The following is a 23906-nucleotide window of genomic DNA, read 5'->3' on the forward strand; positions in this document are numbered from 1 at the left end:
TGTGGTTGTAGTATGAGCTAAAGGGCATTAAAACTTTTGAAACATTAGATATTAGACTATGGTTTACCACTGTGACCTTTTCTTTTTATTATCCCACTTTAATGTCTGACTGATGACAGCTCCTGTGTAACGTAATAGCGCATAAAATTACATTTTCCTGTTTAATTGATCAAATTTAAAGAAAAAAAACAATGTCATATTTACTGAAACTTCATGAATAATGTTATAACACTGTGGGGAGCCTGGGAGCAATTCTTCAGGCCAAGCTGCTCGTCTTCTGGCTGATTCTCTTTTATATACTCTGTAGCCACACTTCTCAAAAGCATGTTATTGGTGCTGAGGATGAATTTTCTAGAGAATTTTTCAAATAGAGGAGACAGTATTCTGGAAGTGCTTTCTAGAATACTGCTCAGATCTTTTCCAGGCCAGTCTTGGCCTGTCCGCCCTCGAAGATTTACCCTAGGAAGGTGGAATAAACAGAAACAGAACCAGAGAGATGTTTGTGTGTGAAACTCCAAGTAGAGCAGCAGTTTCTAAAATACCCACATCACCTTATTCGCTTGTACTTTTAACAACTACACCACCTAATCTAAATGAATGAAATCTTTCAAAACACAAAATATGCTTTCAGACAAATGTTTATTTACTGATTTAGAACAACAACACAAAAAGGTATCCAGCATTGTCTGAGAGACAAATGTGAATAGGCACGTAGTTACTGAACACCTAGAAGGCATGACGCAGCCTATGTTTATGTAATGTCGCAGAGCAGAGCGACCCCGCGCATGATCCAGTGATCTGGTGACAGGATGGTTGGCAACGCCACTGCTGTGATGTAGTTCTGGTCTGTTCGTCTTGATTTCTTGTAGATTGGACAGCTGTAAAGCTTAGGGTCAAGGGGCGAAGTGGACCTGATGGCAAACATGTGGATCACGGGCATGGGCGTGAACAACACTTTGGGCGAGGGCTCACTAAGATGGATGTTCTTCCTGTTCCAGCCGGCACCTTCCAGGTACAAACCGTGGACGTAAACTCCCTCCTGTTAAGGAAACAAAGTTGATAAAGTAGGTTTCGGTTTAGTTTTTTTGTTTTGTTTTTGTTTTTTCCCTTGCAGATACACCTGCTGTTATTGCTCCTCACAGCTATGACTGCCGGACAAAAAGTGGCAAGAAACTCACCGTCGGTGGGCCAGTGATTTCATCCCTTGCCTTTTTCAAAACTTTGTTGTTAAGTGTGACGGTGTCCAAAGCCCAGCCTTTGTTGGCCCTGGTTACTTCTTGCCTCATGGCTGTGAGAAAACCTGTAGACATTACAGGGTGTTGGCATCAGTCAGTCAATTAACCAATCACATAATGGTTTTTTTAACACGTAAAAGAAAAAGCTCTGTCTTGAATGGGGGGGGGGACGAGCTGCATGGACTTCCAAGCCTGAAAGAACAGAATGATGGAGTGGCTTGTGTGGTGTTTGACGATTATTATAGTCAGAAATTTGAAGTGAGTGTGTGGGTATTAAATGGACATATGCTGCAGTGGGCTATGAAGAGTTTTCAGGAGTTCTGCACTTGAGTTATTTTCTTACATGTTCTGGCAAGAGAAAACTTTCTTCTTCTTGCCGCCTCATTGACAAGAAATGTGGAGTATTTTCTAGTTATTTTCTAATTAGTCACAACGTCAGTGTAAATCTGCGTCAGCATAATAAAACCCACCCTGTGGATTAAAGAACCCAGTCATCCAGAAGGTTTTTGGTCTGCCTTCAGACACCCAGCTGTCGAACTGCTTGTTTCTCTCAAGAAGTTCAGTGAACCAAAAGCCCAAAGTGGAAGACTCCCAGGACATGTTCTTCCACAGGCTGGGAACACGGGCATCAAAAATGTTGTCCAAGGCGTCACGGAGGTTCTAGGAAAGAAAGTATAGCTCAGCGGGAAGCTCATTTCCATGCTTTGGAAATGAGCTTAAATGTAAAGTATTTGCAGTCGTCCTTCAAAGAATTTATGCTGAAATGAACATAAAACATTTACAAACAGAAGTCTTACATCGCTCATAATTATAGTGCCGTCTATAGCCAACTTCAGGTCCATCAGACTAGTGCGCACCACAGAGATTATTTTCTGCATTCGATCCACTTCCTGACGCAGGAAGATAATCATCGGGTTTAGAGCGCCCATCTTCTGCAACCTGGCTTTGACCTTCATTCAAGAAGATACACATTTCAGATTTCGTGGCTAAAAGAACTAGTGCAATAAAAAAATAAATAAAAAAAAAGATTAAACCTGACCTCATGTGGCACATAATCGTCAGGCAATTTCTCCAACATGTCTTCTGCCAAGTGGTAAACAATGGACTCTCGAGTTGCACCTGAGCCTCCTCCGCTTTCCTTTGGCTGAATATTGGTGATCGTGTCCAACACTTCAGCGGACGTGTTTGCCTGATATCTATGAAATGTTTAAAATGCAGCAGAAATGTGACGCTAGCCATGTCAGACGTCGGGTTTTTGCTCTTCACGGCGCTTCACATAAATTCAGCATCTTACGTGATATCGGCATTAGAATGCAGGCCCAACGCTTCGGGTGCATCAATAGGAGGTAAGCTCTGGATGTAGTGCATGTACTCCTCAACTGTCTCACAAACAGGAATTCTGTAGCCCGTGTAGAAGACAAATAATGGGTCTAGCATCTTCTTACTGAACCACACCTGCAGTTAAAAGAATATAGTCTTACATATTTCAGAAATGTTACTATAGTGGACTTGTAGGAACTAATTAAGACAAGACTGGGAGCAGTACTCGAGCAAAACACTTCAGCAGGCGTTTATCGTAGTCGTCTGTGACCCTTCCTCCGTATTGCACTTCAGCTAGCATGTATCGCACCGTTACCCATGAAACATCCTGCGGCGGGAAAAAAGGACAAACTAATGAATTCGGCAGAGACCTCCAGACGTTTGGACCGTTTTTGATTCATCCTTACCTGCTTGGGCCCACAATCATCCAAGTGTCTCTCAACAAACTCCACACTTGCAGAGAAATCGGCCGAGTTGAACTCGTAAGGTATGTTCCAACCCAAAGGCCCAAATTTGCGGCGTTCCTGTGACAAAAAAGCAACAGCTTTAAATTCCCCTCACTGACTAGAACGTCATAGAAAATCAGAAACTGCAGACATTTTTCAAAAAAATCTTAGATGTTAAATGCTCATTGTTCTTTTTTGTTTTTTTTAAGAATCCAAGTACTACGTTCTACTAGAATACTCAAAACATTGATGTACTTTAATATCTAGGGATACATTATCACATTATCTAGTTACAACTTTAAAGCTCAACTAACAAGACAAAAAAAAACATTTAAAATTTTACTCTAAAGCAGTGGTTCCCAAACCGGTTCATCAAGCATCAGCCCAGCATGTTTTCAGACTCCTTGCTTCCAAACTCCTGACTTAAATGAACGGGGGATTAACAGGCTTCTGCAGCATTTGGTGGGTGCAGAGGACGTCATGCAGTCATTTGAATCAAGTGTGCTGGAACAGAGATACATCTAAAATATGCAGACCAGGAGTGCTTGAGGATCATATTTGGAAACCACTGCTCTAAAGCATAATTTTTTTTCAACCCAGTTTTTCCAATAAAGGCATTTTCAACATTTTCAGTGGATTGTATGTTAAAAAAAAACGTTCTGGTTATTTACGAGTCACTCATTTTGTCAAAGCATATTTTTGGTTCTCGCCGGTCTGCATCTTTTATGACAAGAGTATTATTGACATACTAAGTTGTAAATGTATTTTTTATAAGAACAGTCATATTATTACAAGAATAGAGCTGTATGAGAATAAAGTTGAAATAACATGAGAATAAAGTCATAATATTTCAAGTACAAGTCTCAATGTTATGAGAATAAAGTTGTATTATTACGACTTCATCCTTGTATCATTTTGACTTTATTCTCATAATTTTGTATTTTTCGTTTGCTCCGTCGTATATTATGCTCATCTTAAAAAAAAATAAATAAAAGAAAAAAGAAAGGCAGCAATGTCGCTTAAAGAAAGTCACCTGCACAGCAGTGTGAAGGAAGGCCACACCGTACAGCAAGGGCTTCCACATGGGCAGGTTGCTCGCTTCCAGCTGGTGCTGTGAGATTCCTGCAAATGTTCGTTTCAAGCCAGCACGTATTCCCTGTGGCGGATCGTTGGTAAACTTGATAGAAGACTAAGGGGACGAAGAGGAGAAGGATATTTGTGTGCTATAGTAATTGTTTAAGTTACCAGTAGGTCAGAATGTAAAGTTTACTCTGTGTTACCTGCAGGAGTGTAATAGAGAACTTATTGTGTGGTTCTGTGGTGATCCACACTCTGAAAGTCTCATGCACGTCCTCAGTTACTGTGACGGTTTCAAGGAGCTCATCCATGAACTCTAACCCCAGGTGACAATTCTGCAGAAGGACCCAGCCTCCCTGTACAACAGATCAAGTTAAATGTTCAATAATCTGGCTTAAACAGCTTGAAAACTGTCATGACGTGTCGTAGATTTGAAGTTGGACCCAAATGCAGAGATACGGATACGCGGCAAATGAATTTGAAGGTTTTAATGAAAAAATTATGACAAGTCAAACTTACAAAGACAACTGATAACCAGGGTAGGAATAAAAAGTCTAAGTATAGGAAACAGCAGGGAGATACAAGGATTGCTGAGCTCAAGGAGGTTTTGTTCGCTCAGGTGTGGTTAAAACCTGTTTATGTGCAGCTGTACAGGCTGCAATTTGTCTGGACATGGTGAGGGGGCCAAGAGGAAAACAACAGGAAGGAAAACATTTATTTTAGCCTTGGGTTAGAGTCATGCAGCTGCGAAGGCAAAATTACACCACCAACAGTATACCAACTAGCACAGCGCTCTGCAGCTCTGAAGCTTACAACAAAAGCGACCTGAATGAATACTATATGGAATCCAGAAGAATAGAGTAAAGCAGGGTGAAATCAACTGCAGTACCACCATAACACAGCAGAGGCAGCGAGGGGAAGAAAGACGCTCATGAAGAGCAGAGACAACAACACAGCCAGAGTCCCAGCTTTGACCTGGAAGAGGGTTTGTGGAGAGTTATTAAATTTTCCAGTGGTATGAATCTTTTTGAGCCGTTGCTATACAAAGGCTCCAACATGAGTTCAAAGTGAAAGATCCACTTTAAGTTTAAATTTTCAGTCCGTCCCTTTAGATATGACAAATCAATCATCAGTGTCAATAAGAGCAGAAGTGGCAAATTCACCAATCAGACGAACAATAGGAAACAAATGTTGAAAGAGAGCAGTAAAATCATCTCCTGGAAGGGAAAAGAGCTTGCTAACTGAACCCTACAAATTATGTATGGTCCAAAACGAATGGCATTAGATATTTAAAATTTTAATTTCAAATTTTTTAAGACCATTATGACTGGAATTTAAGACGTATCTCCACAGAAATGTACAAATGCTGCCCAGTCAATTCCTGATAAATTTTCACTTACCCATAATGGACGTAAAAAAACCTAGTTAGCTGGCTATCACGACCACATTAACAGCTAGTTACCAGTAGCCTCAAACGTCTTGAGTCACAGAACACAATGGTGTACGTGTGCAACAATCTTGTGCGACATAAAATATATGAGATGGAATAGTTCTGTCAAGACTAAATTTAAGACCGGTGATTAACATACTTGAGGCCAACTTACTTTAAAAATTTAATGCACTAATTTTAGACACATGAGTTTAATAATTTTTAAGGCTAAGTGGACACCCTGTGTATTATGTACTGGCTCTACACCAGCATTGTAACAGCTAAAGTCAATTAGGGGGAACTGAAGACAATATCCCACATAGAGTACATGTACCTCCGTCATTGATGTCTTGATAAGCTTCCTTGCGTGGACCTCTTGTCCTTGTCCCATTGATATTGCTCTGCAGTCTATAAAACACAATATGTACATGGGCAAAACTCATCCGACTTTATTTGCGTTGCAATATTCTAGTTTTATTACCCACTCATCAATCTTTAATCAGTCAGTTAATCAAGTTTATTTGTAAAGCACATTTCATCAGCAAGGTGATGCTGATGAAATGGTGCTTTGCATAATAAAAACAGAAAATTACAACATTATAGTTAATGTCATGACGCATAGGACGGTGTGACTTCTGTCGTATTCAGACCGCATACATGTTGGCATTGGGCACTCACTTATTAAGTTTGCAGGTTGCTTAAAAGTGAAAGGAGTGTGGCTGCAACTAACGACTGTTTTAGTTATTGATTAATCCATGATTATTCTGCCGTCTAAACAAAAAGACTTTACTTTTAGCCTTTTTTATACAATATTAGAAATACATCAAACGGTGCAAATAAATAATTTAGCTCCTTAAATAAGAAAATAAAAACTTTATTGCCTAAAATGCTACAAAATAGAATTCCTTCTGTGTTTGCTTGATCATTAGTAGAAAAGAATTCATCTGCAGCTAAAAACGCACCTTTCACATCAACATATGAAAAACGTTGTTCTTTAGTAGGGCTAATCTATTCATTATTTTTGGAATAACCAATTACTAAGTAGATAGCAAAAGGTGCTCAATAATAATTTTGGTTTTTACAGAACTTCAACTGGATGGAGCTAAAACTATGACACTTGAAGAGTTTTAGGTAGAGCATTTTTACAAAGGTTGTTTTGTTTTTTTTCTGAAATGCATAATGTACATATATTTTTGTATATTTTAGGCTGCTCTGAGAACTTTATTCTTTTAGCAAATACACTTTTCTTTTAGTCTGTGTACTCCAGTTAAGGATTAACCCATTACTAAATTAGTTGGTGATTATTTCAATTTCCAATTCATCATAATTAATCCGATTAATCATTTCTGCCTCGAAAAGGAATCTACTTGAAGTTGTAAAAATATTACAGCTAAACAGCCTAGGAAAGAGTAAAGGCAGGAGTTATTTTTCTAAGTGTAAATGTGGTCAAAATAATCTTATGACATGCTGTTTTAGGGATAATATAGGAAGCTAAAAATATCCACTTCTACCAGGAGAGGAGGACTCACCAAGTTCGAGTCTTTTGGCAAGGGCTTCAATTTGATCAGTGGGATCGGAGCCCATAGAAAGGAAGCAAATTAGGGGCGTGCGAGTGTCACTTTCCTCCCATGTGCCATGAAGATTCAAGATCACAGGTTCGGCAAATCTGGCGCCCATTGAGTCTTCTACGTATTTCATGGCTTGAGACAAGGTTCGATCAGGGCACCAAGATCTGCAGTATAAAACGTTGTATTTCATGTTTGAATGCATACAGAAGAGGGAAAGCCACAAAAATAATCCCACCTTATCAGCAAAAGTTTGTGAAAGACGTCGACAAAGTTGTATCCATCAGGAATGAAACCTTCCTCTGGGGCATCAAGATTTAGCCAATGTTTCCAGCTTTTCTCACTTTGGGAAACCTACAAAATGTACCACTATCAGCACCGATACAGTATGAGCTGCAAAAGATTCAGGTGTAAGGCCTTGCCTGGGTTAGGATATTAGCAAACTGTGTCAGTTTGCTGAGTTCCACCAAGTTCAGCCACACCATATCCAGTATCCACTTAAATGGCTTCGGAGGACAGGTCTTTAAGTCTAGAGCTGCACCACCTATATGTGTTTCCAGAGATGTTATTACTATTATATAACAGCATATCATAACAAATAGACCAGCTAATGACTGTTCATACCTTTAATCAGTATCTGAAACTTGCTGTGTTCGATTTTGTTATTCTGCAAGTCAATCTTCAGGGCCAACAAGAGCGTGAAGACAAACTTGTGGTTTTCATACAGGCCTCTGATTGTGTATTTGAACACCTCAAAAGTCAAATATTCAATGATGTTTGCAATTCGAGTTTGGGTTTTGGAGGACTTTTCAGACCTGCAAAGGCACAGTCAATAAATATTGGCAATAAAATGTGTAATTTTTAAAAGCATGTGCTAAATGCATAAGGTTTGCTGTGCAAAAAAACAGTCTTGGCGAAGGCTTACCTTTCAAGGGATATATCGAATACTTTGAGGAACTGACCCAGGGAGGTCTGGTACATGACATTGACCATGCTCATTTCTGTGATGAGGAAGTAAAGAATGCTGCCGCGAGAGGCAACGGGACGATATTCCGCCTGAGCCAAATTGATTTTTGCCTCAGCTTCTGCCGCCACACTTAACTTTTCACTAACTTTAGCAGCAGTTTGCTTAGTTGTTCGCAGGATGCCAATCATGGACTCATCATCAACCAGGGAACCTTTAGTCACAAAAGCGCAAACAATGCATCAGGAATGAGTCAAAACTCTTGCGAGAAGTGTACACCAACAGCTGTACTACCTTTAGTGGAGCTGAGTTTGTACAGCAGGTTGTCTTCCAGTTCCTGCATCCTTCTCTTATTGGCAGTTACGTCCTCCATTAGCTTCAATCTTTCTGCTTCTAGTTCCTGTTCAACAAAATCCAACCAAAGGTCAGCGTGTGCTACAGCAACGCTCTAATAAGAATAACCACTTTTTTTTATCAGCAATACATTTTAAAATGGAATAAAAATGCTAATAGACAAAGCATGCACTCACTTGTTTCTCCTTGAGGATGACTCGCCCCAGCAGCTGGTTCTCCAGACCTTTCATGTTGACTGTGAAATCAATGATAGACGTCCTGGCACTGACTTCTGGGGTGTATGCTGGGTTAGGCAGTTTGGTGGTTATATACAGCCGGAAACTGTCCATTATACATATCTCTTTGTCTCCGACTTTAACCTAAACCAAGATGGATCAAAGAAGCCAAGAGTGGAAACATTTTTATAGTTTGTCTGCTGCACTGGGTAACTTTTATAAAAATGTTTTTTTTTTTCCTGCATATTTCATAAAACTTTTACTATGTCATGACAGTATAACAAGAGACAGAATCTGAAAAATAGACCTCCTCTGCTAGGTCCTACTGCCATCTACAGAAATGCACCCCTCCCAGTCAGAACCAACCAATCAGAGCCAGGTGGGGTTTAGAACTGCTAAGCAAGCTGGTGAAAGTCCTGCAGAGAAACAACTTAGTTTTACAGGAAAACTGTCTATCTGCTGTCATCGACGGCGGCCATGCTAATGAGCGAGCGCATTCAAAGAAGGCTCTGCTGTGGGGAAGAGACTGTACCGCGACAGAGAGCAAGTGGGAGGGTCTGAGGAGCACATACACGAGATAGTTTAGCAGCGCTAACAACCTCCTCCTGGCTCGGTCTGGTTGATTCTGACTGACAGAGCCAGGAGGAGCTATCTACAGCTATTTCTGCAGATAGCTGTTGGATCACAGGGAGGAGGCAGAGGAGATCCAGTTTTTCACAGCTGATCCATCTCATATTACAGAAGGTTTTAACAAGTGTGTAAAAGACTTAAGAAAAAAAAAAATTACCAAATGCAGATATAATTCACATAATAGTGATAGCTGAGTACCTTAAAACTGGTCCCAGATTTAATGAAGTTTTTCTCAAGCACATTATCCAGCGCTGGGTCAAGCTCTTCAAATATATCTGCAATGAGCAGCGGTCGCCCCAAAGAAAGACAATCTTCCAAATGTGTACGGAAGAACTTGTGATTGAGGGATGTGACCTGGACAAGAGATCAGAGTTTCCCTAATCAAGGTGACCAAAGCAACTAAGGAAGTGGAGGTAAAATCAACATAATTTGATTTGGCTGTTTACTTGAAGCTCATTTTCCGCTTCTTTTGTTTTAATCCATGCCCTGCCTTGTGTCTGGGGATCTATAAGGAGGGGATATCTCGTTGCTTTGGTGACAACAATGCCATTCTGAACGGACAAGTCGTCTCCTGGCAGTCCCTGGAGGTTCCACTCGCTTACCTTAAAGACGAACAGGAAAGCTTAAGTGGAGTTTATCTGTAACTAGTTTTGACGTAAAATCAAACCGGATGCTCGCTATCCTTACAGTCGGAGGATCCACCAGGGCAGAGATAATGTTGAGATTTTCTGAGAAGGGGATTTTGTCATTCAGGAGCTCTGCCTGCCAGTCCTTCAGCAACTTGTCGCGGTAACTTTGATTGAATGGGCCGCAGTATGAAAGGAAGCCAGTAAGCTGGAGCACATCCCCAACAAGTCTAAGAGGAAAAGAAAAATTCATTTATTTCCTATTTAACGCACTCAGTATTTTCAAATAAGCCCCTGCTCTTGCAATAATACACCTTACACTGGGAAGACCATTTTTTCTTTGTGACCTACCTGTTTATTTGAGATTTAAACTCTTTGCTCTGCTCTGTCCAGCGGACCTTCTCTCCACTAAGTCCGTCTATCAAGGCAGATGCAGCCTGCATTTTATTCCTACACATCTCTGCGTCATCCAACAGGTCCTGAGCACAAAACAATAGTTGTCTAAGGGGGAATTTTTCAGCCATAGTTCGAGAGCACACCTTTTCAGTCAGAAAGCAGGATTTCATGTCCTTTGTTCTCAAAAAGACAAGTTTTGAGGTTTGAGAAAGCGCAGTGAATATTTGAAAAAGAGCAAAAGTTTTGAGAACAAGTATTAAAAGATTTGAGAACGAAAGGCACAAAATCCTGCTTTCAGTCTGAAAATGTGTGCTCTTGGATTATGGCAGAAAAATTCCCCAATAGCTGTCATATTTTTTTTTTTTACACTGTTAAATGCAAACTTTATTTTGAAGAGTAGATAATACCTGTTTCTCCTTCATGGCAGCATCGCATTTAGCCTTCACTTTATCAAACTCTGCTTGCTTTTCAGCTAGCGTGGCCTCAGCGTTGTGTAGCTCGTTATTAGCAATGTTCAGGCGGTTCTCTTGAATGGCCAGGTTGGCCTGGACAAAAAAATAACAGCACAACTTAAGAAACAAAAGCAGGCTGTAGGGAATACCAGACGTTTTTTTAGTCCAAGTCTATTTTTTTATACATAACATTGCATAAACATCGTACACCCCTTGAACATTTCAACATTTTGTCATAACATCCACAAACTAATGTATTTTAAGGCGTTTGAAGAAGAGGTAAAACTACTTTCAGATATAAGAACAGAAGTCTAGTTGCTTGCTACTTAAGCATTTGAGATTAAATGCATTTTATTCAAATTTTATGTGATAATTCTTCACAAAATAGTATATAATAGTCAAGTGAGAGGAAAATTCTGTAAAACACGAAAGCCCTGCATAATTTTCCTTGCACTTCACAATTATGCGCTACTTGGAAATGGAACATCACGTAAGGTCTGAATACAATAAAGTCCTGTTTGTGGTTCAAAAGGTAGGGATCACTTTTGGAAGCCAATCCCAGCTAATCCCTACGTCGTCTCCCTACTACCCTTAAAATAAGAAGTAAAAGCAGAAAGAATATTCAAAAACAAACCTTGAGTGGCAAAACTTCTTTGTTAATGGAGAAGAACGAGGCCATGGCACGTGTCCATGCGAGCAGACCAGCCACGTTGCCGCATGCTTTCATGGCACACTCCATAGTGTAGTCCTCCATTTCAAAGTATGGCTGAAGCAGTTCGACTGTTTCATCGTTGATTTGGTCCTTGGGGAATTGCTGAAGGGAGGTCAAGAACCCAGGACTACTCAGGAGCTAAAGAGCAGAAGAAAAAAAAATCCCATTTGCAAAGATAAACAAGTGGTAACTTCCTAATGCTATTAGTGGACCAGTGTTATAGGCCTTTCTGTTGTTTAAAAAAAGGGCACTTTTCCTTTTACCTTCATTGCTTCTATCCAGGAGGGCTTTATGCAGCGCCGTTCAGGATCAACAGTAACCGTGTCTAACTTTTTGGTGAATAAAATCAGGACACAGTCCATAATCCTCATGATCAAATGAGGAGGCTTAGCAAGCTTTCTCACTGTAGCAATGTCAGCTGGTTTGATGGTCTGTAATACACAAAAGATTAGCACAATGCTCAAGTTGTAGATATACAAATTAGTTCAGGTGCAGAAAACATAGCCTGTCTTTCAGTCGTACAATAATAGCCAGACTATTAGTGTGAACACCTCATTTAAAAAAGAAAAAGAAAATCTGTCAAGAGTGAGTCAGTTGTGAATGGAGTCCCCAGTTTAAGTCACAGAGATCTCACATTCAGTGCAGCTGTTGCTTCTTCCAAAGCTGGCCTGGCTGCCTCCAGTTTGCCCTCCGCTACGGCTTTCTCCTTCTCAATTCCATCCACAAGTCTCTGGGCTCTATCTCTCACAACCTGGACCTCATTCTTCACTTTGGTAGCTGCTTCAGCACTAACTGTCACCTCTGCTAACACCTAGTTTTAAATGCAAAAAACAAACGTCACGTGACATAAAATTAAAACCTCAGGATGTTTTTTTTTTACATAGTCGTCTACAAATAACCCAAATAAATAAATAAATTGCAATAATTTGTCTATATATTAATAATAGACATGTCCCAAACTCACAATTTAAAAGTATTTGAAAACATCTAAGACAGTTGCCTTGTAGAGGGATGATTTGGGCTTGTTTTGGAGAACTTAGGCACCTTGCAGCTGGCCATAAACTTGTCTGAAGCTAAATCTAAATTCATAAACCAATCTACAATCAAATAGCTTAAAAGGAAACAACAAAAGCATTTCTCTAAGGGCCCAGCTGAAGTTCTGATACTCGAAACGCTGTTAAGACATCTATATTTGAGGAATCTCAGTTTATCATTCCAATGTTGTGAAGCAGAGTAGGTCAAAATTACTACATTACAACTTGCCGGTAATATAGATTGATTAATATACGAGAAAAACTACTTAAAGTTACTGCTGCTGGTGGCGTGTGTTCAGCAAGCCTTAAATCAAAGGCTGTACTTAGCCTTTACGATGACAGACTACCACTATGTGTAAATTTTTCTGTTTCTGCAGGGCACAAGAGGTCGGCCTGTTCATCATTTACCTCATCTGCTCTGATAGATGCTATAGCAAGCTCTTTTTCCTTCACTTCAAGATCTTTTGATAGTTGAGCCACAGACTCACTGGCCTCCTTCAGTTTTCCTAAACCTGTAAATATGAATAAAAATCCTTCCTGAGTCATTAAAAAAAAAAGAAACTTCTAGCAGTATTTATACATGCAAATCTGAATAAATTAAAATGTCTTCTAGAACTTCAAAAGGTGAAGCTCATGCATAATAAACTTATTAAAAACATTTATCCCTGTTAATTAGTAAGCAGCAGGCTAGCCTAGCTTCCTAAACGTCTTACCAACATTCATGCGCTCTGCCAGAGTGTTGATGAATTCGTGCTTTTCATAATACAACGATTTATAACCATTTATGAAAGAGAGGTAAGACTTTGGAGTCACGTGAGTTCTTCTGCGGAAGCTGAAAAACGATCAAAACTTTGAGATCATGCACTTTATCAACAAATGTTTCAGGAACACGTAAAGTAAATGTTATTTGTGTGAATGTAAGAGACAAATGTAAAACCTTTCAAAGTAACTTTCACAAGCAGAAGATACTCTGTCGTGGTAAGTTCCCATGGTGGCCATCATTGCAGTCTTGACAGTAGGAGAACAAACCATTGGGAACTCTGACAGTAAATAGGTGGATACAGCTACCAGGGCCTCACTGGGCCAAGGGCTGTACCAGTCCATTGTACAGCCAGATATCAAGCCTGGAAACTTCTGACACCTGGACCGAAACTTCTGTCCCACCTATTAAAAGAAGACAAACAAACAAAGATCATTTGGAATGAAATGAAAACAATTTAGTGCTATAGTTTTCAAATAATATGAGAAACAACAAAAGTAAAACAAAATGTAAAAGATTTTGAAAAGTCTGTTGCTTTTAATTAACAAATGCACATTTTAACTTACTGGTGAGAAGCAAAGAACAACATGCAGATTCTTTTTCGCCCGCGCTATAAAGTACTCATAAAGGTTGTCAAAGGTTGGTGGGGTGCGTGGAAACTCCCTTTTCATGATTCCAACGAGGTTTTGGGTGATCTCTTGAATCTCATCTTTTGCAAAAAGATTGGAGACCTGCAGACGGGCATATTTAGCATAAAATCAACAGGACTGAAAACAAAAACTTACATTTTAGAATCTGAAATTCTCTTAGAGGATTAAATATTCCAAGGTTTTGTAATGATTGCAAGATCTCACCTCTCCTGAAGAAAGCACATTGTTCAGGTGTTCGAGGAAGGCTTCATCTTTGATTTCGTTGTCGGTGAAAATGAAGGTGATGCCTTTGCCGTCACCTCCAGCTACTTTGTACAACAGTTTGAGGTCGTCGTTGAAATTATTCATGTTGTACGATCTTTCGAAAAGCAAACCACAAATATTCAGTAATAGTCTTGCATTTGGGAGGAAGAACTGCCCAGTGCTTGCAGCAGAAGACAAGAATAGAACTTGTACCCTTCTGCCCTCCAGTTGGACTAAAACAGAGGCGTCCACCATCTTTTGTCACATAGGCCAAAACTGAGTCAAAAGTACTTGCGGGCCAAGAAAATAATAATAGTTCTTTTTTTTGGATTTGTTTTTTACAACATGGATGTTATTCATCGTAAATCCAGGACTTAACAGTAATGTAACAAATTTGTTGCTCGACTGAACAAATTTATTTCCAGTAATAAGAACATGATTTGGGTCACTTTCTTTGAAAACACTAGATGTATTCAGCCAAGTTTAAGCAATTCAATAAAAGCTTATATGTGTGCAGCAAAGTTGGCTTTTTAACAGGAGACTCTGGATAGACCTGGTTCTACTTATTATAAAAGCTTGGTGGTAAAAATACAAAATCTTTATGTTGTACTTAACAGCTTCCATCGTATGAAAATGATATGTTTAATTATTTTAGCCTGATTTCAAAGTTGTATTCTTTTTTTAATTTGCAGTTGGGGGCTGAACAAAATCACGCACTTTGGCCACCCCTGGTTTAAAATGTTTGCTGTTTTCACCTGGTCAGCGTGATCTGGAAGACGCTGTATCCAGCTATGAATGAACCCAGCCGAGCAAGACTTTGTTTCCCGGATCCTCCAACACCCACAAGCAGAGCATTTCCGTTGTCGGTGCGAATAATTCGTGAAACCTAAAGAAAGGCAACTCTAAAGTTAGCATTGTCCACTAAGCTACCATTGAAAGACTTGCATCTCTGATGCTGGTTTTAAATCTGACCTTGACAAGGTGAGTCATTGCATCTTTGAAGAAAACCAGATCAAGGTTCATGCCTTTTATCATCTCATTGTGCTGAGCCTGATACATCTTCAGCTTGTCTGATAAGAAGTCAAAATCTGGCACCTAAGAAATTGTTAGTTCACACAGTTCATGGGTGACAGTTTGCATCTTACAACTCCACCAAGAATGGCGATTAAAAACGACTTCATACCAGTTCATAAATTTTAGGTGCCTCAAAAGTGGCATCCTCGTCTTCTTCTCCTGTCGGTTCAGGTGCATCGCGGAGGAAGTCCACAAAATATGGCTCGGGATGAAGTCCATTCATAAGATTCGAATCAATGTCTTGGATCGCACGACATAATTTCTCCTCAAACCACTCTTTGTCTTTCTCGTTAATAAACCTGCAATAAAACTATATCTTAGGTCTTTTTCTTCTAACTTTTGGCTTTCAAGTGGGGATCCAGAGAAAGTGAGCACACTACCTGTCTGCTATCACCCTTGTACATTCACTCTTAAAAAGAGCCAACAGTGTGGGGATGTTGTAACACTCCGGTGCTTTGACGTTTAACATTCCTTGCCAAATTCTGGACAAATCCCTCAGATTGAAGATGTAGTGGAACTTCGATGGTGTGGGGAGCATTTTAATCTTAATGTGACAATATCATACAGTGTAACATCAGTATTAATAAAACAGTTTGCTATACTAAACCTCACACAAGATACTGACCTTTGTCCACTGCCAGAGAATCCGTCCAGCAGGTACTAGACGTTTGACCATCTCTGATACACTTTGTTTGAAATGCCTGCATTCATGGAAATATCCGCAGCCAATTATACCTAAATAAAAAGGAATCGGCAAAATGTTAAATGTCCAAAATGAAATAAAATTAAGGAAATAAATGCGATGAGCCCTCCAGAAAGCTACCGAAGATCTTGTCGATGGAGTTGTTGGATGGCAGAGTGCAGTTAAAGATTGTAAACTGCCTCTTCAGTCTTTCTGGGATGTCGTTTCTTCCACCACCAGGATGAATCATGGCAGCCAGAATCTGTACATCTTCAACAATCGTGAAATCTCCAGGTTTGTCAAGATTGTACATGCCACTCATTTCCATCATCTGGCGCACAATCTCGTTGGTGATCTTGTTGGACAATGGCGTTAAAAAAAGAAGAAAGAATTGTGTATTTCTGAACTGACTCAGCAGGAAACACTGGAAAAAGGGCAAATATTTGCAAGACCTGATCTCCCCATTTGTTGACAACAGGCATGTTTATGTCGTCAACGAAAACAGTCATTCGTCGTCCGCCTGGTGGCCCGTAGGTGCTGCCAATTCGTTTCTCAATGTAGCTTTCAATTGTTCGCTGGAAGTAGAAAATGAGCATGTGCAAAAATAAAGAACAACAAAAAAAAAACCTTGTAAAAATTCAACCATAACGTAAAAAAAAAAAATTATATTAGACTTAACCTGAAACATTATGGGCTCAGTGGCAGAGGAGAAATTCAGCGATTTGAAGAGGTCTATCTCAGGATCAAACTTCTTTGCATAGGCTTTGATCATCACTGTCTTAGCTGTGCCTTGCTCCCCAATGAGCAGAACAGCCTAAATGTATAAAATATTGTTGGATAACACCCAGAGATATATAAAAAACAGATTTGTAGGGGAAAAAAGGCCTTTTTATAGCAGCAGGTATTACCTTGCGTTGCTTTGCAATAGTTTCTAGCAAGAACGAGGTTCTTGTGTTGTCCACATTTGGCACGAGAATGGAAGTGTAGTCGGGCACGTCGTCAGTTGGATAGATGTACTCCCCAACATGATTGTTCCAGTGACACCATTCTCCTAAAACAAAAGTTGTCATCTAAACCTCACTTGATTGTACAAATGAAAAAGTACATTTTACAATTTTAAAAATAGAGTTATAAGCTACTGCTTCTAGACTACTAGAAAGTGTGTTCTGGTGAGCAAGTGAAAATCGATGGATTATGTTGATACAGTAGCCTTTAAGAGTGTAGGAACCTGAAACCTATCCTAGCTAGTGTAGGTAAAAGGCAGGAACACTGGAGAAACAGACACCCGTTACCCCACAGGGACTAATTTGACAAAAATGCAAAGACCAAGAACAATGGTGGTCACACATTTACGCCACACATCCACATAACTTATTTTACATACTCCAGCTTACCGTTATTGTCGACCATGTACTCAAATATAGTCTCTCCTTCCTTTGCCTTAGGCAAATCAATCTTGCTTTCATGAGCTCTCATGTACTCTTCTAGTTTGTCCCTGCCATCTAATTCCAAAATGGCTCCAACGCTCCACATCAAACAAAAGACAAAGATGCGCTCAAGGTGCTTGCTTCCGGCAAAGCCGGGTACTTCCTTGGCTGGCAGAAAACCTTCCAGTAGGTTAACCGACTGAAGGAAAAGAAGTTTATCCAAATGAGCATAAAGCATTATGCTAAATTACCTTGTAATTGTTTCCTCGAAATACATGCCTGCATGATATAGTTGCACTCCAAAAGGTCCATTTTAGGTTTAAGACTTTGCTTCATGAACAAGTAAAGATCAGCAAATATTTTGTCATATAAACTCAAAATGCTTTGTGCTTCGCTTGCGCTGCGTTTTTTGGCCCACCCCTACAAAATAAAGACCTTTTTCAACTAATCAATCCACATGTTATGTACCATTGTTTCTCTTTAGGTTTTATGAACATACAATTGCTATGATTTGAATAAAATAAACTGTACCTGGAGTATTGGTTCCCAGCTGAGAGCAGAGGAGCTCATGAACACCATACCGACCCGGGAGACGGTGGCAGGAGAGGCATTATCCATGTTGTGCACCTCAAACACCAGCTTGCACGTTGGTGACATCACTATGCGGTCTCCATTAGCGAGGGTCAGAGTTTTGTTATCGTCCAGCACAGAGTTCAGGTTCTCAATCCATATGGCATCCACAGGGCCATCTAAGACAATCCATATGGCTTCTCCTAAAAATATATAAGCCACAATCTAAACGTAGTTTTAAAAAGAAAAGTTGATTATGTAACGTGTCTTCTAGGTGTTTAGTTATACAACCCTGCGATGGACTGGCAAACTGTCCAGAGTGACCCTGCCTATCGCCCATTGACTGCTGGAATTCAAGCAAAATCAAAGTAAAGGGGAGACGATGGTAGGAGTTTATCCTGTAATTGGTGGGTTGTTGGCCTAAGTGGCACAACGTTCGTCTCCATCACTGTGCCCTTGAGCAAAACACTTCACCCGCCCTGCCAACTGGAGGTGGTCAGAGGGCCTGGTGGTGCTAGTACAGCGTGTGAATGTGTGGATGAATGACATCAATGTAGTGTGAAGTGCTTTGGGGTCCTGTGGACTAGAAAAAGCGTTATAATAGCGAGTCAAATGGTAACTCCTTTACCATCTAAAGGAGTTGATTTTCGCTAGTTGTTCCAGACCTTAAATCTTATCTAGAACAAGTGTGATAACTGCTGAACTACACTATCAAAACACTATGAACTGATGAAAATTTGTTCACCTCGTCACGCTGAATTCTTGGAGCGGTTGACATGTCAACTAAGATTTATTTGATCAGTGAAAAGATTGATTTCTTTATGTTTAGGCATAACACCCATGATTAGTTATTAGCATGTGTGGCAAGAGATGAAACAGTGTCTCATATCTAAAAAAAATACTGACTTTCAAAAGATCCGTCTTTTTTTTTTTCTTTATGGAGAATAATTTATAACATGAGATTTCGTATTACATGAGAAATATTTGCGCTACAAACCCTTTTTGGCTTTGAGCGATCTCCTCCATAGCGTTGAAAAGATTCCATCTGTCCAGTCATTGGTGGCTGCATCCAGGCGGCCAAACATCTGGGGGGCAGTGATTGCCTTGGGGTTCATGCGCATCTCTTTGTGTGGGATTCCACATTCACTCAATGACCTCTGGAGCATGTTGATAGATGCGGTCTTCCCAGCTCCACTTGGGCCTAAAGTCATCAGTCCATGGCGCACCTGTGCCGTCTCATACAGCTAACATGAACATTTGAAGCAAACATTTAGGGTGAAATGCACAATAATAATAATTTTAAAAAGTTGTTCAGTTAACAAGAGCTAAATTATCTGCACATATGATACCTGGACAAGCTTAAGATTCCAAGGTGGGTGGTTGACAAGACCTGCTAGCTCCACTTGATGGGAAACAGCAGCTTGGAGTTCTACATATGTACTTGAATCCAGTTGGATACCAGGGAACAGGTCATTGATAAGACTAAGAAAGAGGGGCTCATCCTCATCCACCTAAAATAAAGACATATTTATGTGTACAAGACTGAATCTATGCATGTGTATTCACAATACAACGAATTTCAATGAAACACGCCTCTTTGACTTAAACTCTTGGACCCATACCAGTTTGGAGAGATTCATGTCACGCAGTACCCTCATCACAATGCTGGACTCTGTGTCATCAGGACGAGCTCTTTTACTAGCCCCAAGTGTTCTTAACACAGACAAGATATTCCTTAGTCCAAAGTCATAATGGACCTGACAAGGAAGACAGATTGAGTCCCAAAAATGCCAGTTATCATGGAAAAAAGTGTAATTGTGGACAACGTGTAAAGTTCCCACCTGTTTCGTAAGCTGTTCCTCACACAGTTTGTAAAGAACAAAGAATTTTTGAGCTAAAATAACATTGTCGTTGAACCCACAGCTGGCTAGTTTTACTCTCATGATGATCTGTTAAAAGAAAACAGTGAGGAGACGCTAAACAAAATGTAAACAGGAGGAGAATTATTTCAGTCAAAACACTCCTAACCCACCTGCCTGTCTGGCACCATCATGGACACAGTCCTGAACTGCACCTTGAGGTTTTCAGGAAGTTCCTGACGACCTGCATATCCAGGGTTCTAAAAAAAGAGGTTTCTTTAAAAAATGGCATAGTAAAGACTTCATCTTTTCTTAAGATAATTCTTACCATAGTAATAAACAACCCAAACTCTGGATTCAGATCCACACAGTCTCCGTCAGTAAAAATAAAGGAGGTTTTGTGTTTCTTGCGTGCCGTCAAAACAATAGAGATCTGTTGAGCAGCAACAGAAAGGACTGGTAGGTCAATTCTGTTGAACTCATCGAAGCAGCCCCAGGAACCTGACTGTGCAAGACCTAAAAACAGGCAGTTGGCACAGATTCAATTTTCAAGGCATTGCTTGAATAATTCTGTAAATGCTTCAAGATACCTTTATATATTCTGCCAAGTCCTCTGAAGTCCATCTGATCTGAGCAGTTGAAAACCACAACGTACTTGCCCAGGCAGCGACCCATGTCTTTTGTAGTTTCAGTTTTACCAGTGCCAGCTGGACCAGCAGGGGCTCCCCCCATGCTCATGCCTAAAGCCTGGGCCAATGTGATGTAACACCTAGGCAGACATATAAGCAGCTTTTAGATGCAATAAAGATGGAAAAACTCTTTTAAAAAGTAACTAAACCACATCAAGTTCCTCTTTTCCTGCCTGTCAGTTAAAGGGGTGATGACCAGACGATCTGTACAGCCGAGAAACTCATTCTGATAAGTAAAGTCAACGTTGGTTATTGACACAATGACTTTGTCTATGTCCTCCTTGAAGTAAAATCTGCTCTGCTTGAGCCATTCGAAATCGTTGATACATCGTATGCGCTTCTTTACCTGTGAAAGAGATACAGCTGGACGTGACTCAAAATGAGAAAAACTAAAGATTGAAGTTAAGAAGAATCGTTCAAAGACCTTACCAAGTCATTAAAAATGTCACTCTGGTGTACATGAATTGTGACCAGAGTCTCGTACTTGACCCGATCAAATTTGCTGAGGTTACGTGTGGTTTGTTTAATTAGCACAGAGAGCAGTTCAAGAAATTTGTTCTTCATAAAGGCCATGATCTCCTTGTCAACTTCAGCGGTTAGTAGGGCTTCTTCTGAATCTCTTGTCCAAATCATCTGGATTCCAAGAAGGCCAACCTAGAAGCCAGCGCCAAAGAGCCCACAAAAACATATACAGTCTTAACAAAATCAGATGCTAAAAAACCATAATGTCTCTCAGCACACTTCCCAGTTTTGGATGTCCCTGATGAAGTAGACAGTAAAAGGATATTAATGCTGGGACAGGAAAAACTGGTTAAGTTTGATCTAATTTGGCTTTGTGTAGAAAAGGTGTGGACGTTTCATTGTACAGCATGGCTATTTAGTCCCGCATTGTAGTTCTTTACTACTTAAGTAAAAATGCAGTAAATGCTTACAAAATACTGTCTTCACATGGTCTTGATCTGAAATCTAACGTCAAAAGCAATACAGTGGCAGTTCTTGAATAAATTGTGTCCTGTATAAGCCCCCTTTTCATCTGCCCCCCACACAACCAAATACAAAACCTATTCCCATAAAGCCTACTCTGACTTAAAAACAAAAGAAAATATTGGTCTCGTGATGCCACCCTGTGGTGTGCCACCCTTCACAGGAAGCCATATCGTCCACATCAAAAACCCATCACTGGCAACTTGATATTCCTATTAAATCACTTAAATCGTCATTTTTCATAAGCAGCCTTTGTTGTCTTCTGACCTGTGCTTGGAAGTTATCGAGAAAAGTAAGCAGATCAAACTCCTCATCATTTATCTCCCAGTCAGAGGATCTGATGACAGAGTGCAACGAGGCCTGCTGTTCCTGTAGCAGCGCGCCAAGCCACAGTTCCACTGCGCCCTGAGCCATGACAGTATTGTCCAGCTAAAATCATGAAAACATTTTTTTTTATGCAATTGTACTGTACTATATGATCAGAGATAAAAAGCTTTAAGTCAGCTACAAAAGTTTCTTTTTGTTTTATATTTCTTCTGACAGTGGAAAACTACTACATTTTGAAAACACTTCAAAGGCAAAATCCTTTTTACGATTAAAGAGATTCAGTGAACATACATGTAAATTTTTTTTTTTTACATAAAATGTATTTAAAATCAAAAGCAGTCAATAAAACAGACACAAATCTGGATCTCAGTCATCCTGAATTGGAAAAACAATCAAACAAATCACTGAAACTCAATCGATAAATATTGGGTTCACTTACTGGTAATCTTTCCCCCTCCTGTGAGATAACAGTCAAAATCTTATCATACTCTGACGCATCAAATTCAACTTCATTGACGTTGTCAAAAACTCCAAGAAGATGTGCCTAAATTTTTTTTTAGAGAAGAATGTTTTTTCCAATAAAAACAATTATGACAGAACAATTATTATCATTTGCACAGACACATTATAGTATAAGCACATTAGGATTCTTGTGCATTTCTCCAACTCAAGAATAGTAAAGGTTTTCTAAAAAAAAATAAAAATAAATATAAGATAATTATTACCCTACAAATGTTAATTAAGATACCAGGATATTTTCCCTAACAAACATAGTTTGGCAGTTATTGTGATTTTGAATTAAATTAGTTTGTTTACTGCGTACAACAAAATAATGTTTCCCTACCAGAATGTAAAAAAACCCCAACCATGACATAAAATAAGAACAATAAAATATTCTTCGACAAGGTGTGATTGTTGACAACATTTAGAAAATCCTTTATTTATTTCAGCATGTCTGTTCTTACCTGTATTGTGTGAGAATCACTGGCTTGTCCAAGAATTTCCAAAAGAGACGGGTCAGACACAAAGAAGAACCGTGGGAACAGGAGCCTCTTTTTCTCCAGGTAACTGTTCAATTAATTAAGGCAAATTTTCAGCACCAGATTACGTTGGTATAGTTAAACTCTGTTTTCATTTTTTTGGGGCTGATATTGGGGCAAGCTATTTGTAAAATACCTACCCAGCAAGAGATTTCTGACAGAGCTCTAGCTGTTTCTGGAGGTCTGGCAGGAGCTTTCCCAGAGTAGGATCCCCCACGCAGCACTCCACCACGTTTGGATAAGTCTGAGCTCGCTTCATGACCTGAAGCCATGCCTTATCAATATCTTGGAATCGTTTTGCCTCCTGTAATTGAAGAAAAAAGTTAACTTTACAAAGGGAAGGATTGCAGTTATTATATTTCCGGGTTATGAAGGAAGAAAATATGTACAGCACCTGTGGCAGGTCTTTGGCGATGTCACCCCCTACAAACACAGCTTCCAAATAGATCCACAGGTTTTGCACAATCATCCATAGTTCAATAATTTCCGAAGATGTTGAAAGCTTTGAGACCCAGTCCTGGATCTCTCCTTTGTAGTAGGCGCTATACCTGTAAAATGAGACGTCACAGCTCTTGTTTCATCATTTGTTTTTTAAATCGGGGAGACCTTTTCGTTTTTGTAAAGAGCCCGGACTAACTGTGTTGCTGATGACCGGATCATTGGCTTAATTAATTTATTCAAAAACTATATCTTATAATAAACTCTAACAGTGATTTTAATCAGCTGCTGGTAACAGTGGTCCAACAGAACAATAAAATAAGAGATGCCATGTTGATAACTGAAATTGTGCATTATCTAACAGTTCCTTTTTAGGAACCAGCAGCCTGTTCTCAATAGACAGACCCAAGGCTACCAAGACTAAGTTTGCACCAGTTTATGAATACAAATAACTGTCTCTGAAGGACCTGAAGTGTCTTAAACTGGTCCATTTATGAAGTGTGGCCATCTGTTACATTGAGACTTTCTCTAACTGGATGAATGTTAATGTAATACAAGTGGTGTATTAACTTCAGTTGTACATAACAACCAACAAATACTGCATTCCAAATCATATTAATGTGCAATGATACAGTATCATCAACACCAGGAAAAGTATTTGTACTTTCTCATGCAACATCTCTTACATTAATTCATAATTTCATAAAT

General features: G+C 39.6%; 1 protein-coding gene across 1 annotated transcript in view; it reads right to left on the minus strand.

Moving 5' to 3' along the window:
• Positions 1 to 620: 620 nt before the first annotated feature.
• Positions 621 to 23906, minus strand: part of LOC114150351 (dynein heavy chain 8, axonemal) — a 41353-nt gene continuing 18067 nt past the window's right edge. Inside the window, exons 36-92 of the mRNA XM_028026705.1 lie at positions 23155 to 23308; positions 22901 to 23064; positions 22686 to 22788; positions 22160 to 22264; positions 21661 to 21822; positions 20839 to 21063; positions 20583 to 20755; positions 20311 to 20489; positions 20049 to 20236; positions 19894 to 19980; positions 19703 to 19810; positions 19484 to 19618; positions 19211 to 19372; positions 18859 to 19105; positions 17823 to 18064; positions 17571 to 17711; positions 17259 to 17490; positions 16773 to 16915; positions 16544 to 16678; positions 16317 to 16439; positions 16006 to 16219; positions 15808 to 15917; positions 15563 to 15726; positions 15292 to 15481; positions 15081 to 15203; positions 14864 to 14994; positions 14070 to 14223; positions 13782 to 13946; positions 13393 to 13619; positions 13169 to 13287; positions 12864 to 12967; positions 12056 to 12232; positions 11685 to 11852; positions 11344 to 11559; positions 10665 to 10802; positions 10213 to 10340; positions 9923 to 10091; positions 9682 to 9837; positions 9434 to 9589; positions 8567 to 8749; positions 8331 to 8436; positions 7998 to 8250; positions 7697 to 7887; positions 7495 to 7616; positions 7311 to 7426; positions 7037 to 7239; positions 5842 to 5915; positions 4282 to 4434; positions 4035 to 4190; positions 2963 to 3079; positions 2782 to 2883; positions 2530 to 2690; positions 2275 to 2431; positions 2033 to 2185; positions 1706 to 1895; positions 1179 to 1300; positions 621 to 1039 (exon numbers count right to left, since the gene is read on the minus strand). Of these exons, the coding sequence (XP_027882506.1) occupies positions 752 to 1039; positions 1179 to 1300; positions 1706 to 1895; positions 2033 to 2185; positions 2275 to 2431; positions 2530 to 2690; positions 2782 to 2883; positions 2963 to 3079; positions 4035 to 4190; positions 4282 to 4434; positions 5842 to 5915; positions 7037 to 7239; positions 7311 to 7426; positions 7495 to 7616; positions 7697 to 7887; positions 7998 to 8250; positions 8331 to 8436; positions 8567 to 8749; positions 9434 to 9589; positions 9682 to 9837; positions 9923 to 10091; positions 10213 to 10340; positions 10665 to 10802; positions 11344 to 11559; positions 11685 to 11852; positions 12056 to 12232; positions 12864 to 12967; positions 13169 to 13287; positions 13393 to 13619; positions 13782 to 13946; positions 14070 to 14223; positions 14864 to 14994; positions 15081 to 15203; positions 15292 to 15481; positions 15563 to 15726; positions 15808 to 15917; positions 16006 to 16219; positions 16317 to 16439; positions 16544 to 16678; positions 16773 to 16915; positions 17259 to 17490; positions 17571 to 17711; positions 17823 to 18064; positions 18859 to 19105; positions 19211 to 19372; positions 19484 to 19618; positions 19703 to 19810; positions 19894 to 19980; positions 20049 to 20236; positions 20311 to 20489; positions 20583 to 20755; positions 20839 to 21063; positions 21661 to 21822; positions 22160 to 22264; positions 22686 to 22788; positions 22901 to 23064; positions 23155 to 23308 (9064 nt within the window). The 3' untranslated portion in view covers positions 621 to 751. The remainder of the gene's footprint in view (positions 1040 to 1178; positions 1301 to 1705; positions 1896 to 2032; positions 2186 to 2274; positions 2432 to 2529; positions 2691 to 2781; positions 2884 to 2962; positions 3080 to 4034; positions 4191 to 4281; positions 4435 to 5841; positions 5916 to 7036; positions 7240 to 7310; positions 7427 to 7494; positions 7617 to 7696; positions 7888 to 7997; positions 8251 to 8330; positions 8437 to 8566; positions 8750 to 9433; positions 9590 to 9681; positions 9838 to 9922; positions 10092 to 10212; positions 10341 to 10664; positions 10803 to 11343; positions 11560 to 11684; positions 11853 to 12055; positions 12233 to 12863; positions 12968 to 13168; positions 13288 to 13392; positions 13620 to 13781; positions 13947 to 14069; positions 14224 to 14863; positions 14995 to 15080; positions 15204 to 15291; positions 15482 to 15562; positions 15727 to 15807; positions 15918 to 16005; positions 16220 to 16316; positions 16440 to 16543; positions 16679 to 16772; positions 16916 to 17258; positions 17491 to 17570; positions 17712 to 17822; positions 18065 to 18858; positions 19106 to 19210; positions 19373 to 19483; positions 19619 to 19702; positions 19811 to 19893; positions 19981 to 20048; positions 20237 to 20310; positions 20490 to 20582; positions 20756 to 20838; positions 21064 to 21660; positions 21823 to 22159; positions 22265 to 22685; positions 22789 to 22900; positions 23065 to 23154; positions 23309 to 23906) is intronic.

The sequence above is a fragment of the Xiphophorus couchianus genome, chromosome 9, assembly GCF_001444195.1.
Source record: "Xiphophorus couchianus chromosome 9, X_couchianus-1.0, whole genome shotgun sequence".
Classification (NCBI taxonomy): domain Eukaryota; kingdom Metazoa; phylum Chordata; class Actinopteri; order Cyprinodontiformes; family Poeciliidae; genus Xiphophorus; species Xiphophorus couchianus.